This window comes from Mastacembelus armatus, chromosome 17 (genome assembly GCF_900324485.2).
Source record: "Mastacembelus armatus chromosome 17, fMasArm1.2, whole genome shotgun sequence".
NCBI classification, from domain to species: Eukaryota; Metazoa; Chordata; class Actinopteri; order Synbranchiformes; family Mastacembelidae; genus Mastacembelus; species Mastacembelus armatus.
Window position 1 is genome coordinate 239,289 of NC_046649.1, and position 15,346 is coordinate 254,634.

Genomic DNA, 15,346 nt, shown 5'->3' on the forward strand with positions numbered 1-15,346 from the left:
CAGACAAGCTATAGTTTAACACAGCTAAAAACTAACTAAACTCTAAACAATTCATTAACTGCTACATTCCGGTACTAGTCAAGTACCTTTCTATTTTGACCGGTATTTATTGCTATTTCCTGACTTAGCGCTTGTTAGCCTACCGGTTAGCTTAGCTAGCTGGTTAGCTTAGCTAATATGGCCTCTCTCTCTCTCTCTCTTTCTTGTTCGGTGTGCCACATGTTTAGCTATTCCTCTGCTTCCTTTAGCGATAATGATACCTGTAATAAGTGTAAGGTTCTGCTAGCCTTGGAGGCGAGGATCACTGATTTGGAAGCGCGGCTCCACACCTTCGAACAAAAGCCAGCTAGCCTAGCCCCGTTAGCTGGTGTGGAGCCACCGAGCTCAGGGTCTGTTAGCGGTCCAAGGGCAGCTCCGGAGCAGCCCGGAGAATTAGCCTGGGTGACGGTCCGACGGAAACGTACTCCTAAGCAGAAGCCCACGGCTCATCACCTGCGTGTTCACGTTTCTAATAGATTTTCCCCGCTCAGCGACACACCCGCTGAGAAACCGACTCTGATAATTGGCGATTCCATAGTCAGGAACGTGAAAATAGAGACACCAGCGACCATAGTCAAATGTATTCCTGGGGCCGGAGCGGGCGACATTGAGTCAAATCTGAAGCTGCTGGCTAAGGCTAATCGTAAATATGGAAAAATTGTTATTCACGTCGGCAGCAATGACACTGGATTACGCCAATCGGAGGTCACTAAAATTTATGTTGAGTCGGTGTGTAACTTTGCTAAATTAATGTCGGACTCCGTAGTTTTCTCTGGACCCCTCCCCAATCTGACCAGCGATGACATGTTTAGCCGCATGTCGTCGTTCCGTTGCTGGCTGTCTAGGTGGTGTCCAGCAATCGATGTGGGCTTCATAGACAATTGGGCCACTTTCTGGGGAAAACCCGGTCTGGTAGCGAGAGATGGCATCCATCCCACTTTGGATGGTGTAGCTCTCATCTCTAGAAATTTGGCCGAGTTTATTAGCCGACCTAAAGCCTGACAATCCAGGGTGGGGACCGGGATGCAGAGACTCAGTCTAAAACGCCTCTCTGCAGTTTCCTTAGAGCTGCCGCCCCCCTCAAACCACATAGAGACTGTGTCTGCCCCTCGAACATATAGATCAAATAAATCAGAAGTTAACAGCAGAGGAGTTATTCATAAAAACTTAATAAAAATTAAGACCACTCCTCTTATTGAACAAAAAAACAGAACTGTCAAATGTGGATTAATAAATATCAGGTCTCTTTCATCTAAATCTCTGTTAGTAAATGATTTGATAACTGATCACCAAATTGACTTACTCTGTCTTACTGAAACCTGGTTACAGCAGGATGAATATGTCAGTCTGAATGAATCAACCCCCCTCAGTCATAAAAATTATCATGTTCCTCGAAGCACAGGTCGAAAAAGGCCTGGATGACCAGTAACTTTTTAGTTTTAAACTCAGAGAAAACAGAAGTCATTATATTTGGGCCAAAAAATCTCAGAAATAACTTTTCTAAAATTGTAGCTACTCTAGATGGCATAACCCTGGTCTCCAGCACTACTGTAAAAAACCTTGGAGTTATTTTTGACCAGGACATGTCCTTTAACTCACACATAAAACAAATCTCTAGAACTGCATTCTTTCACCTGCGCAACATTTCCAAAATTAGGAACATCCTGTCTCAAAATGATGCAGAAAAACTAGTCCATGCATTTTTTTACCTCAAGGCTAGATTACTATCTGGATGTCCCAATATCTCAATAAAAAGCCTCCAATTAATCCAGAATGCCGCAGCCAGAGTCCTGACAGGAACTAGCAAGAGAGATCATATTTCTCCTATATTGGCTTCTCTTCATTGGCTCCCTGTAAAATATAGAATAGAATTTAAAATCCTTCTTCTCACATACAAATCCCTTCATAATCAAGATCCTTCATACCTTAAAGACCTCATAGTACCATATTATCCCAATAGACCACTTCGCTCTCAGAGTGCAAGTCTACTTGTGGTTCCCAGAGTTTCCAAAAGCAGAATGGGAGGCAGAGCCTTTAGTTATCAAGCTCCTCTCCTGTGGAACCAGCTCCCAGCCTGGGATCAGGAGGCAGACACTCTCTGTACTTTTAAGGCTAGACTTAAAACCTTCCTCTTTGACAAAGCATATAGTTAGGGCTGGCTTCAGGCAACCCTGAACCATTCCTTAGTTATGCTGCTATAGGCCTAGACTGCCCGAGGACCATCGGTGCACTGAGCTCCCTTACCCCCCCCCTCCTTCCCTTCGCCTCCCCTCTCTTCCTCTCCTCCCACCTCATGTATATTCCACCATTGAATGTCACTAACCTGCAGTGTCTATTTGTTGTTTATTGTTGCTGTTCTTTTCTCTCTGCTCTATCCACTCACCCCAACCGGTCGAGGCAGATGGCCGCCCAAACTGAGCCCGGTTCTGCTGGAGGTTTTTTCTTCCGTTAAAGGGAGTTTTTCCTCTCCACTGTCACCAAGTGCTTGCTCATAAGGGAATTGTTGGGTTTTTAGTTTTAGTTTTTGTAAAGTGCCTTGAGATGATTTGTATTGTGATTTGGCGCTATACAAATAAAATTGAATTGAATTGAATTGAAGCAAAGATGCAGGTTCAGTCATACTTCTTGTTGGCCTGAGTGATCTACTGATCATGCCATAAATCATGGATCATCCATGGGATTGTTGCAACCATGGTGAAAAGTATAAATGTGCGCAACCTGATTTTCAGGTACCACTTCTTTTCCTGAGTGGATGCGTTTGATGTTTGAGATTCTCCATCATTGGGCATCAGATGTTTCATTTGTTGCCTTCATATATGTTGCCTTCACCACTCTTGACATTTGTTGGCCTTAGCTTGAAGTGTGGGCCCAGCCCAATCAGCACTTCTCTTCCCTCACTGAGATGATCAATTCAGACAAATTTGACTGTGGTCATCTTCCACGGCTGCTGTTTCGAAGAAGAAACAAGTGAAGTGGAAATATTCCCACACCGGGAGGTTAAGATATCACACTATACCTCCTTGTGTCGGAATATTACACCTTCACTGCTGATCACATTAGCTGTAATGAGGTGAGACAGGAGAAAATGTACCACTCCTTACGTTCATACGGATTAAATAAAAAGTGGTGATTTGTTTTTGACTTGAATTGCTTAATTTAAAAGAAAATATTTCAATCTTTCAAGCCATATATTTCTTAATTTTTTGAGCCAAGTATTCGTTGAGATTCTGGTTGTTTTATTTACAGTATCTCACAGAAGTGAGTACACACCTCACATTTTTGTAAATAATTTATTATATCTTTTCATGTGACAACACTGAAAAGATGACACTTTGCTACAATGTAAAGTAGTGAGTGTACAGCTTGTATAGCAGTATGAATTTGCTGTCTCCTCAAAATAACTCAACACACAGCCATTAATGTCTAAACCGCTGGCAACAAAAGTGAGTACACCCCTAAGTGAAAATGTTCAAATTGGGCCCAATTAGCCATTTTCCCTCCCCAGTGTTGTGTGACTTGTTAGTGTTACAAGGTGGAATGGGGAGCAGGTGTGTTAAATTTGGTGTTATTGCTCTCAGTCTCTCATACTGGTCACTGGAAGTTCAAGATGGCACCTCATGGCAAAGAACTCTCAGAGGATCTGAAAAAAAGAATTGTTGCTCTCCATATAGCCTAGGCTATAAGAAGATTGCCAAGACCCAGAAACTGAGCTGCAGCATGGTGGCCAAGACCATACAGCGGTTTAACAGGACAGGTTTCACTCCTGTTTCAACAGGCCTCGCCATGGTCGACCAAAGAAGTTGAGTGCACGTGCTCAGCGTCATATCCAGAGGTTGTCTTTGGGAAATAGACATATGAGTGCTGCCAGCATTGCTGCAGAGATTCAAGGGGTGGGGGGTCAGCCTGAGGGAAGCTGGCTCCAAGGGAAACAGGTTCAGCCTAACCTGTGTCAGTACACTGCTGCAGGTATTATCAAGACATTTTTTAAATGAGAATTATACAGTAATTTTACAGTAAGTTTTGTAGTCTTACCGCTACTGTAAAATATACTGTACTGACATACTGTAATGAGAAAGAGCTCAAACAAATGAACACATAATAGCAGTCAACACCATCTTCCAAAATGAGAACAGTTTGAGTGTCTCCCTACTGTCTCATTTTCTCACACAAAATAGAATGAAACAGATCTACAGAGTCCCTTTGAGAAAAATCCTGAAGGTGTCAAACAACTACGATATGAATATATACAGGTAAGCAATATTTTCAATGGATCTGGAAATGTATGGAGCTGCAGTTTTTTTGTAGTCCTTTAGACAATCAGTCCCAACAACACATGGCCCTTTTACAGGCTATGAAGGAATCACGTGAAGATACCTACCAGGAATAATTCCAGGCCTGGATACAACACTCCAGGTGATACTTTTCAAGGTGTCTTGCACTAGACAACATCTCGCATGTGAAGTACATGAGATCTTGTGGCCACATCCAGAAAGAAGGCAAGATGTTGCCTAATTTTTTTTGTTTTCTTTTTCAAATTTTTTTAATGTAAAATGATTTTGTTTTCTTGTACTGTGCTGTTCCTGAAAAACCTTCTTGCCCTTTTTTATACTGATATGTGGAAATAAACATCCATACCTGACACATTTGAATACCTGTGTGAATGTGTGATTACAGGCCTACTGTACATGTATGACAAAGCTTTATTGTAAACCAGTATACCCCAGACAGAAAAAGGAAAAGCCATGTGTTTTACATTTATACTACAAGTGTGTAGTTGTTTTGTGTGCTTATTCATTTGACAATGTGAAATGTGTTCACACAAAAACACAATTTTTAACAAAGTTTGAAGAGTTTTGCAAGAAATATGCGTTTGCATGATTTTTCAAATGTTTTGAAAGTTTGGTTTAAGGTTTTCTGTTTAATGTGTTAGAGTATTGCAAAAACAGCCAATAGTTTCAAAAATAGTGCCTAAGTAATGCGATAAAAATGTAAGTAGTGTTATAGGGAATGTGGCCTCGAGTCTCTTTGGAACTAAAAGTCATGATCTGCAACGTAATTTTTACTACTCTTTCTCTTGTGCTGATTTATCCACATTTCAGTTGTCCACTCTATTATTATAAATTAAGGGCTCATTTGTTTTGTTTCCAGGCATCATCTCCATGGTGATCTTCACTGTCCTCTGCATCATGGTGTTTGTTATCCGTCACACATTTCGTCATAAAGGCTCCTACCACACAAATGAGGCCAAGGGAGCCGAGTCAGCAGACTGTGCTGATGCAGCGATCATTGTCAATGACCCAGCCTTCAGCGAAACCATCGACGAGAGCAAAAAGGAGTGGTTCATCTGAACTCCTCACAACAACATGGACACATGACATCAGGATGTACATAGTTTTCTAGCCATATGGAGTAGTGGTGAGGAGACCACATGTGGGACATTGAGGATGTGTTGAATGGTTTTATTTAAAAACTGGACACCATGGCTGTACAGCATTGATATTAAAGCACAGAACAGGGCACTGCCTGGTAGTGCCTGTGTCAAGGCGTGGAGCAATTAGTTTTAACTTTATTTATGATGTCTGACAGGATGGCAGCCTTTAGATTAGGGTAGAGGATGTTGCGGTAAAGTTACAGGCCATGGATGAGTGAGTGAGTGTGGCAGTATTTTATTTTTTAATATAGTTTTAAATTTGATTTAAATGTATTTATTTTTTATAAAATGTCTTACTTTGCAATTATTTATTTCTATAAATTAATATTACATATTATTTTATATCTTGAGCAGTGTACTGTTATTTCAATTAATTTAAAAATTACAGCATTAATGATAATTATTACTCCATCAAGCCCAATAATCCTTTGCATTTGTAGCAATGCTCATAAATTCCAGGTTTTAAATCTTGTGAAATCCTTTACCTTATTTTATTTTTCTTTTAGCCTTAAGACTGAAAACTTCAGTGTGTGTGTTTGTGTTTGAACTGGCTTGCGAGTCTCTAAAGGAGATGCAGCCTTTTTCTGCATCCATTGGACTAAAAATTAAGGAAAAGGGAACATGACATGTATTTTTACATCGACATAACTGACAGTGTCTTAATAACTGTAGATCACTGATTATTTATTTATTTAGTTGCATCCTTTATTTTACTGTTTTTGCTGCCAAATGGTTTCAGCTGTAAGTTCAACGTTTGAAAAATGAACAAGAGTGCCACTCACGGTGTTGTTATTTTGATATTACATACCATAATAAGGCTTTTTAACGTAGCTGCTATTTAAAGTGCATTACAAAATTTTGGAAATCTTCTCTAATGCCATCACACCTGAATCTGACACAATTTACTGTATCTTGGTGCATTGTGTACAGATATAGATGTGGGAATGAGTTATGTTGAGCTCAGTGCAAGATTAAAAGCAGACAGGGGAACCTTCTAGCCTAGCTGCATCACGACTACACCAATACGCCTTTCTACAAATTCAACACTTTCACTTTCTTATTGCATGATGTTGGCTAGCAAACTAAAACATGAGCTGTGATAGAAATTCATTCAATTCAGTCCTCTGAATTTTAAAAAGTCAGAAATTCAGGTGGCATGGGAATCAGTTTTGCAATGATGAATCTATGAAAACCTCAAATCTTATAGTTGTTCACTATGGGAAATAGTACCTGCACTTGTAACTGACAGCACAGGACAGTGTATATGATTACAGACTTGTGCCTCTCTTGCAGTCACTGACTGTCAGCCAGCTCAGCAGGTTCTCGATTGTGCTAAGTTATAGAAAAAAGCTAGCGGTTTCCACTTTTTTGCAATCTTTGTGCGAAACAGGGCTACATCTGCATTGGATGAGAGATGAAACTGATACAGGTCACAAAATCTGTGCAAGATGTCACACAAAGTAATCATCCTGTATTGCCAGCATGGTAGGCATTAGTTTCCCCAGCTACTGAGAAAGCCATTTTCATTTCCATCTGGTGAATTTGGGGCTGGGACACCATGGCAGGTGTGGCCATACTGTAGAGTGAGGCTAGCTTCTTCCTGATGGGGTCAGCTACATTAACTCTTGGCTAACTCTTAAGATGGACTGAAAGGACTCAACATTCAGTTCAATAATCTCTGACTTTTAAAACCCCAAACAGTCTTTGATTTTTATGAAGTAAGATGATGTTTCTGGAAATGAATGTTTGTTACTCACATACAGAACTATGGTTTACATCCTAGTATTTCATTGTATTATATTTATATTCTCTTGGCTGCACTGCAGTGTAATGGCATGCTGTTTGACACTGAATTGCACATGCATTTTTGTTTGATGAGCCACTAGCATCGCATTTCTTTGTTTTAATGTTAAATGTATAAAACGTTACTTGAATGTTCTTGTTTTTATAGCCAAGTTTGCATCTGTTGTGCTTTTCTCATTGTCTTCAACAATTCTTATTGATAAAAACACTAAAAATGAGTACACATCTTAAAATGACTAATTTTATATTTCTGACCAAACATATCTCAATCCAGATCACTTAGGCTAAATGACAAGCTGCTTGTAACATCTGAGAACCAGAATGTGTTCTTAGAAATCATGTCCAGTCCACCCTAAAGAACTACTATTAATACTAAAAATACATAAGCTACGTAAAATAACTATAGGCTACACATGGACTAGTTGATATCGATATAAAAATCCATCAAAGTTTCAAAATCTAATCTAATCTCTGGATTAGTAGGCTACGCATGAGTGTCGAGGCAAAATGCAAATAGCTTACAGAATGGCAAGTTTAATAGGTCATAGGCCTTGTTATATGAAAATTCTCGCCGTAGAAATTTACATGATGTTGTCAGGATTGGGTAACTCATTTTAATTCTGGACAGGAACACAAACACATAGCAGAACAGGTAAACCTAAACTTTACATCCCTTGAGGCTTGAAGCACTACCTGTGTCTAAAGTGCATTATGTTTGGAATGAAAGCCATTGCAAGTTGAAATAAAACCCCTGAAGATTATTTAATTTTTTTAATGTGTCAATTATGCTTAAATTAAATTATGTTATAATTATGAGCCTGTACAGGTTTTACCTGTGTACAATGTTCTTATATTTCATTTTGAGCTACTGCCAGGTGCTTTTGGCCCATCGAATTGCACGTAAATATATATAAAATTTGATAACACCCCACAACTTTAAAGTTGCATTCTCCTTTCTGTCTAATGCCATTCGGTTCTGTCGATTACACTGTTTATGTCCATAATTTTAATAAGCTGTCCTTCTCATTATGTTTTTCTTTACGATCCTGAGCCTGAGTTTAGTCCTGGACCGGAGCTGACCCTTTACGTGCTGTAAGTAGAGTAGATTAAAGTAATTAACTTTTTATTTTGGGGGGGGGTTGTGTGTGTGTGTGTGTGTATATGTGTGTGTGCGTGTGTGTGTGTGTGTGCGTTATTGTTTATATTGAGGAATTATAGAGTCTTATTGCCGTGGACACAAAAGACTTCCTGAATCTTTCAGTCTTGGCTTTAGGGGGAATTAGTCTGTGGCTGAATGAACTTCCCATTCGCCACAGTTCCTCATGAAATGGGTGGGCAGGATTGTCCAATGTGGAGTTTATTTTGTCCACCATCCTCCTCTCTGCCACAGCCTCCAGACTGTCCAGTTCCAGTCCAACAACAGATTTTGCCTTCCTGATTAACTTATTTAGTCTGTTGGCCTCACCAGCCTTGATGCCACCTCCCCAGCACACAACTGCAAAGAACAGTGCACTCGCTACTACAGACTAATAGAACATCTTCAGTAGCTTGTTGCACACACCAAAAGAACAGAGTCTCCTGAGGAAGAACAGTCTGCTCTGTCCTTTCTTGAAGAGTGTATCTGTATTGTTTGACCAGTCCAGTTTGTTGTTAATGTGGACTCCAAGGTATTTGTAGGAGTCCACAATCTCTACTTCGTCTCCAAGGATGGAGACAGGGACTGGGGTCTTCCTGTTCCTCCTAAAGTCCACCACCAGTTCTCTGGTTTTCTTGATATTGAGCTTTAGACAGTTGTTGTTACACCAATCAACAAAGCTTTTTATCAAGTGTCTGTATTCCTCATCGTTATTATTGTTGATGCATCCAATGATTGAAGAGTCAGACAGATTCCTGAGTTGTAGCGGATGTCTGAGGTGTAGAGCGTAAACAGGAATGGTGCTAGTACAGTTCCTTGAGGTGCACCGGTGCTGCTCATCACCACATCAGATATGCAGCCATCTAAGCGAACAAACTGTGGCCGCCCAGTGAGGTAGTCTTTGATCCACTCCACCATATCTGCGGGAACTTCCATATCCTGCATCTTTGCACTTAGCAGGTGGGGCTGAATAGTGTTGAAAGCACTTGAAAAGTCAAAAAACATGGCTCTCACAGTGTTGCCCTGCCTCTACAGATGGGAGTATGCTCTGTGCATTAAGAAGATGATGGCATCTTGCACTCCGATGTGTTCTTGATATGCAAACTGCAGGGGGTCCAGAAATTCAGAGACTTGGGACCTCAGGTGTTGCAGGACCAGTCTCTCAAACACTTTCATGACATGTGATGTTAGCGCTACTGGTCTGAAGTCACTAAGGGTACTGGGACGGGTTCTTTTTGGTAATGGGACAATACAGGAAGTTTTCCATAACTTAGGCACCTTTATGAGCCTCAGAGAGAGGTTGAAGAGTTTCTGAAAAACCTCTGCAAGCTGTCCAGCACACACCTTAAGTACTCTGGGACTGATCTCATCTGGTCCTTTTGCTTTGTTGGCCTTTAGTTTAGCTAGTTCCTTCCTCACCTGTTCTGTGGCAAAGGCTGGGCCTGTGTATTGTGTTGATGAGGAGTCAGATGATGAGGGCAGGGGAGGAGTTATTGGAGGTGAGGTATACTTCAATGTTGTATGGCTGCTGATAGAGGAGATGGTATCAGTGGGCAATGGGGAGGCAGCATTGGCAGAGATGTTGGGTGGGGTGATGTGAAGAGACCCCGAGGCATCAGCTAAGGTGGTATAGGGAGGAGGGATGGTGTGTGAGGACAATGGATCAGAGTAAGAAGCAGAAGTGGTGTCAAATCTATTAAAGAACAGGTTAAGTTCATTAGCAAACTTTGAGTCTCCTTCCACAGCAGTGTGTGACTTCTTATAACCAGTCAATTATTTTTATCCCATTCCACACCTCTTTGATATTGTTCTGTCTCAACTTATGCTCTACTCTGTCTCTATAGAGCTGCTTTGCCTCCCTCAGCTTCCTCTTGAGTTCCTTCTGTGCGGCTCGGAGTTCCTCCTTGTCTATTGCCATGAATGCCCTCTTCTTCTTATTGAGGAGGCCTTTAATGTCCTTATTTATCCATGGCTTATTATTGGGGAAACAACGAACGTTTTTGGATGGAACAATATTGTCCTCACAGAAGTGGATGTAATCTGTGATGCAGTGAGAGATGCCTTCGATGTCCTCACCATGAGCGTCCATGAAAAGGTCCCAGTTTGTAACCCTGAGGCACTCCTCAGCATCCTTTGACCAAACTTTCACATACCTCTTGATAGCAGACTGCTGTCTTACTACAGGCTTGTATGTTGGTACTAAATATATTAAGTTGTGGTCTGATCCACCAAGTGGGGGTAGGGCTGAAGAGCTATATGCCTCCTTCACAGTGGCACAAAGGAGATCAAGAATCTTATTTTCTCGTGTTGCACAGTCCATATACTGTTTGAAGTTGGTCAGAGTTCCCGAAATACTGACATGGTTAAAATCCCCATTAATTAGTATAAGGGCACTGGGGTGTTTTGTCTGGAGACCAGCGACAACTGTGTGGATGATGTCACATGCACTCTGTGCTGCAGCTGATGGAGGAATGTAAACAGTCACAACAATGGTGTGTGAAAACTCACGGGGCAGGTAGTATGGCCTCAGTCCAACCACCAATAGCTCTATGTCTGGAGTACAGATACAGTCTTTCACTGTTACATGTCCAGGGTTGCACCATTTAGAGTTAACAAAAACTGTGAGACCACCTCGTCTTTTCTTGCCGCTCTGTTTGCCTCTGTCCGCTCGCACTAGTGAGAACCCAGGCAGTTCAAGCGAGCTGTCCGGTATATTTTTATTCAGCCAGGTCTCGGTGAGGCAAAGCAAGCTACACTCTCTGTACTCTCGCTGGCTGCTAGCTAAAGCTGTAAGTTCATCCACTTTGTTGCAGAGTGACCTCACATTCCCCATAATAATTTTTGGCAGAAATGGTTTAAATCTCCTACGTTTTTCACTCCTGCTCTACAGCCCCTCCTACGCCTCCTCAGGTCTTGGGGGATGTCAGGTTTTGTACCAAGAAGCAGACTTGTTCCCTTGAAAGCTAGCAGTTGCTCTCTTGTATAGATGCCGTTGCCACAGAAACATATATTTTCTGATGCAGTTTCCATAATCTCCATATGTCTCTCCACAGGAATTCGAAAAACCCAACTCATCCACTTTCATCTGTTATCAGAGAGAAATCATAGATCTTGATTTGACTTGGATTAACAGATAATAATTCAGTAAAAAACTTGCAAAAAACAAACAGAGGAGCTGCTGTAACAGGCTGCCACCTAACAGGTGCCATTCTAGAATTGAAGTTTTTTTTTAAATTTCTGAATATATGGACTATGATACCAAGAGTCTTATCAAAAAGTCAAGATCAGAACAAGCTGTTCACCCTGAAAGAAAAGTTTGCACAACAGGTCCTATTCAGCAGTGTTTCAGGTATTAGAGTAAGGTGGATCAGGTTAACTTGAGGGTGAAACATTTTCTCTAACATATCCCTCCTGTTTATGATCAGTATAACTACTATTAGAAAATATTTATTAAAGTCACAAAATCATAACTATTATGTTTAAACACACATCGCAAATCATAGTTACTATGATAAATTGATGATATGATGAATCGCTATGTCTACGGTGTTGACAAACGCCTCTAATACATGGAATGCAACAGCAACCACAAGTAACTAAAAGAGCAATCATCACAGCCATTGAGATGAATATGTCGGCACACGGATGTTCTGAAGTCGGCCTCTTCGGATGATGCCCTCGTCGAGCCTGAAGGACAGGAGGAATACTGGCTGGGCAGTGAGCTGGGCAAGACATCGCCATTTTGCCTCATGGAGGAGGAGTCGCCAGTCCCTACACACCTCCAGCAGGGTGTGGACATCTCATAACAATGTGTCTACAGTGCGATTGTAGAAAACATGAGGGTCACTTGGGACTGGCTCTCAGGGGGTCTCCACCTCTTCAGCCCTGGTTACAAGGGCCTGCTCCTAAGTCTTTCCATTTAACTGCTGGAAGTTTAGCAAGTGACATGTGTGGGCTCACCCTCAATTTGAACAGTTTGTCTTTCTCAGGTTGTAGTCTGCATGCTGCTCCTACATATCCTGCTTTGTTCCAATAAAGGTTGGTTAGTCTAATCCTAACAGTTTTGTTCTTGAAAAACTGTTTTTCATACACTTCATCTGACCCTGGTTTGTGTCTGAAGTACATGGTGCAGTGCATGCTGTCTGGTGTCTGTCCAGTGGCCTGTGCAGCAGCTACCTCACCTGTCATTTTCCCCAAATCTGTGGTTACTGAACTGGGTCCCTCTGTGACTAAGTCTAAGGTGTAATAATGTTTTGGTAGCTGAACACTTTCAGTTCAGAAAAGATCACTCTCTAGCCTGACAGCTCTCATCACTGTAGGAATGTATCCCTATGTTTAAAGCAGTGAGTAAATCTCTTCCTAACAGATCAACTGGACACTTGTCTGATAGTAAAAACTGATGTGTGTTGTGTCAGTTCAGTTAATTCAATTTTATTTGTATAGTGCCAAATCACAATACAATCATCTCAAGGCACTTTACAAAAACTAAAAACCCAACAAATCCCTTATGAGCAAGCACTTGGCGAGAGTGGAGAGGAAAAACTCCCTTTAACGGAAGGGAAGGGAGGGTTAGGGTAGGGGAGCTCATTGCACTGGGAGAGTCCTCAGGCAGTCTGGTCCTATAGCAGCATAACTAAGCAATGGTCCAGGGTTACCTGCCTCCGCTCTCCAGTCATGGCTTGTTACCCTGAAAATAACACTCAGAAACCATTTCATTTATCATAGTCAGTGAAAAACACTTCAGCTGTTTTCCTAACTTTCTTTTGTGCTTTTGACCTTTGTTGGAGAACAGTAGCCGCATGCACAGGATAATTTTTACTCTGTCATGACACAAGTTTGCCAAACCAATTTGATGCTTTTGAATAAATCCTGAAATTTCAGGTTTGAGTCCATTTAAAATGGCATTTTTTAACTGCTGTGCATGTGGCCCAACCCCATTCTGTGCAGCACCTTGGAGTGGCAGACCAGACTTTCCCGCTGGGCCGACGTACTTTCTGGGCCAGGCTAATACATCTTTGCTTTATTTTGTCTATTGTTGTGTAACTTATATGTTTGCACTGTAGGAGTGCGTGTTTTAATCTCATTGTACATGTGTATAGTGACAATAAAGGCATTCATTCATTCATTCATATCATATTTGTCTCGACCCATACAACTCTTAGCAGCCTATAGTTTTTTCTGCCTAATTAGTTGACGGTGTTGTGGTCTTTGTGGAAATGTAATGTATTTGTCAAAAAAATGTCAGCATAGGATTTTTTTTTTCCAGACACACTGGCCCATGAGACATTTAATCAGCAGCCTAAAGCTTTGGTGCATTTATGGAATAGGAGTTGGTATACGTATAGGGCATGCAAAGATGGGTTGTATATTGATCGTATTGTAGCAATTCGACAGGTCTACCTGACTAAACTGCAGCTACCTAGCTAAAAAGACAGACACTACTTCTTTGTCTGTTATGAGTATATGTGCCCCATATACACGGCATGTCCCCATATTCTTATTTGTTACACAAAACACCATAGCAACTCTTTCTCCCTTCAGACACACATCACTGGAGAGGTCCCTCCCACAACAATCCTTCACACTTACGGTGCCGCTAACCCATCTCCCCAAAACACGACACACACATGCACCCAAACCCCTATATTAACCCCCGAACACATAATGAACAGTTAACAACCAGAACACACACAGTAGAACAATAGAACAGATAAGATGAGTTGGACCTCAAACACAATATGACAATTCGTGTCTTACCTTTCTGCGCTGATCTGCTTTGAAATTGTTAACAAACATCTAAAACCACTGATGTATTTTTTTTTTTTATTGCTTTTTTAAGTTTTTTTCTATGTTTTTATGATCCTTTTGATGCATCAATTATGCGTCATCGGTGACTGTTCTTCTAATTTTCTCTTCTTATTACCCATTTTATTTCTTAGTTTCTGAGTTACTTATTGTGATACTCACTATTTATTTATTTATTTTTTAAATCTTTTATAGCTATTATGTCAATTGTCTCCTTTTTATCTCTTATTCTCGGTACCTACTCTCTATTGGCCTTATGCTCAAAAGCACTTTCGAAGCTGCACCGGGGTATTTTAAGTTTTGGGTCCCCCACAGACTGCTCACGGTTTTGTTTGAGTTTCTGATTCTCTGAGATTCCACTCAGTTTGACACGGTTTTGTTTGAATCATAGACTCTCTAAGACTCCACTCAGATCAAGGTATTTAACTTCATTCAGTTCACTCATAAGATTCCTCTTACCTTCCTGGAGTGGAGACAGAGGTCTTTAAATAATGAGTCCTAGACTCCCCCACGTGGGTCCAAGCCTGGAAGAAAGAGATCTCCATACGAGTTTTATGGTATGATACAAATAAGGTCATGTGAACAGAAAGAGGACGAAATTTCCCACTGCAAATCATCTGGGTTTTCATCTCTTTCAGTCTTCATCAAAAAGTTAAGGTTAGAGCTAACTGTTCTCACTGAAAGCAAAAGTTATGTCTACACAACAGGCCCTATTCAGCAGTGTTCCAATTATACTAAAGTAAGGTGGATTAGGTCACTTGAGGGTAAAACATTTTCTTAATTTCTCCAACAGATGCCGTCTCTCGCTACCAGACCAGGTTTTCCCCAGAAAATGGCCCAATTGTCTATGAAGCTCACATCATTTGCTGGACACCACCTAGACAGCCAGCGACGGAACAACATGCGGCTAAACATGTTATTGCTGGTCAGATTGTTACACACCGACTCAACATTAACTTTAGTGTCCTCTGATTGGCGTAATCGGGTGCCATTGCTGTTGATGTGAGTAACAGTCTTACCATATGTAAAATTAGTCTTAGCCAGCAACTTCAAATTTGACTCGATGTCGCCCGCTCTGGCCTCAGGAAAACATTTGACAATGGCAAATTTTTATTTTCCATACGTAATCTAAG

The 15,346-nt window shown here is 41.0% G+C and overlaps 1 protein-coding gene across 3 annotated transcripts in view; it reads left to right on the forward strand.

The window, feature by feature from the left end:
• cntnap2b (contactin associated protein 2b) overlaps positions 1-8,049 on the forward strand; it is a 77,734-nt gene extending 69,685 nt beyond the window's left edge. For 2 of the 3 annotated variants that reach the window (XM_026312847.2, XM_026312848.2), the window contains exon 25: positions 5,188-8,049. In XM_026312847.2, coding sequence (XP_026168632.1) covers positions 5,188-5,387 — 200 coding nt within the window. In that variant the 3' untranslated portion in view covers positions 5,388-8,049. The remainder of the gene's footprint in view (positions 1-5,187) is intronic. The other variant, XR_003296024.2, reaches the window with a different exon arrangement.
• The last annotated feature ends 7,297 nt before the right edge of the window (positions 8,050-15,346 follow it).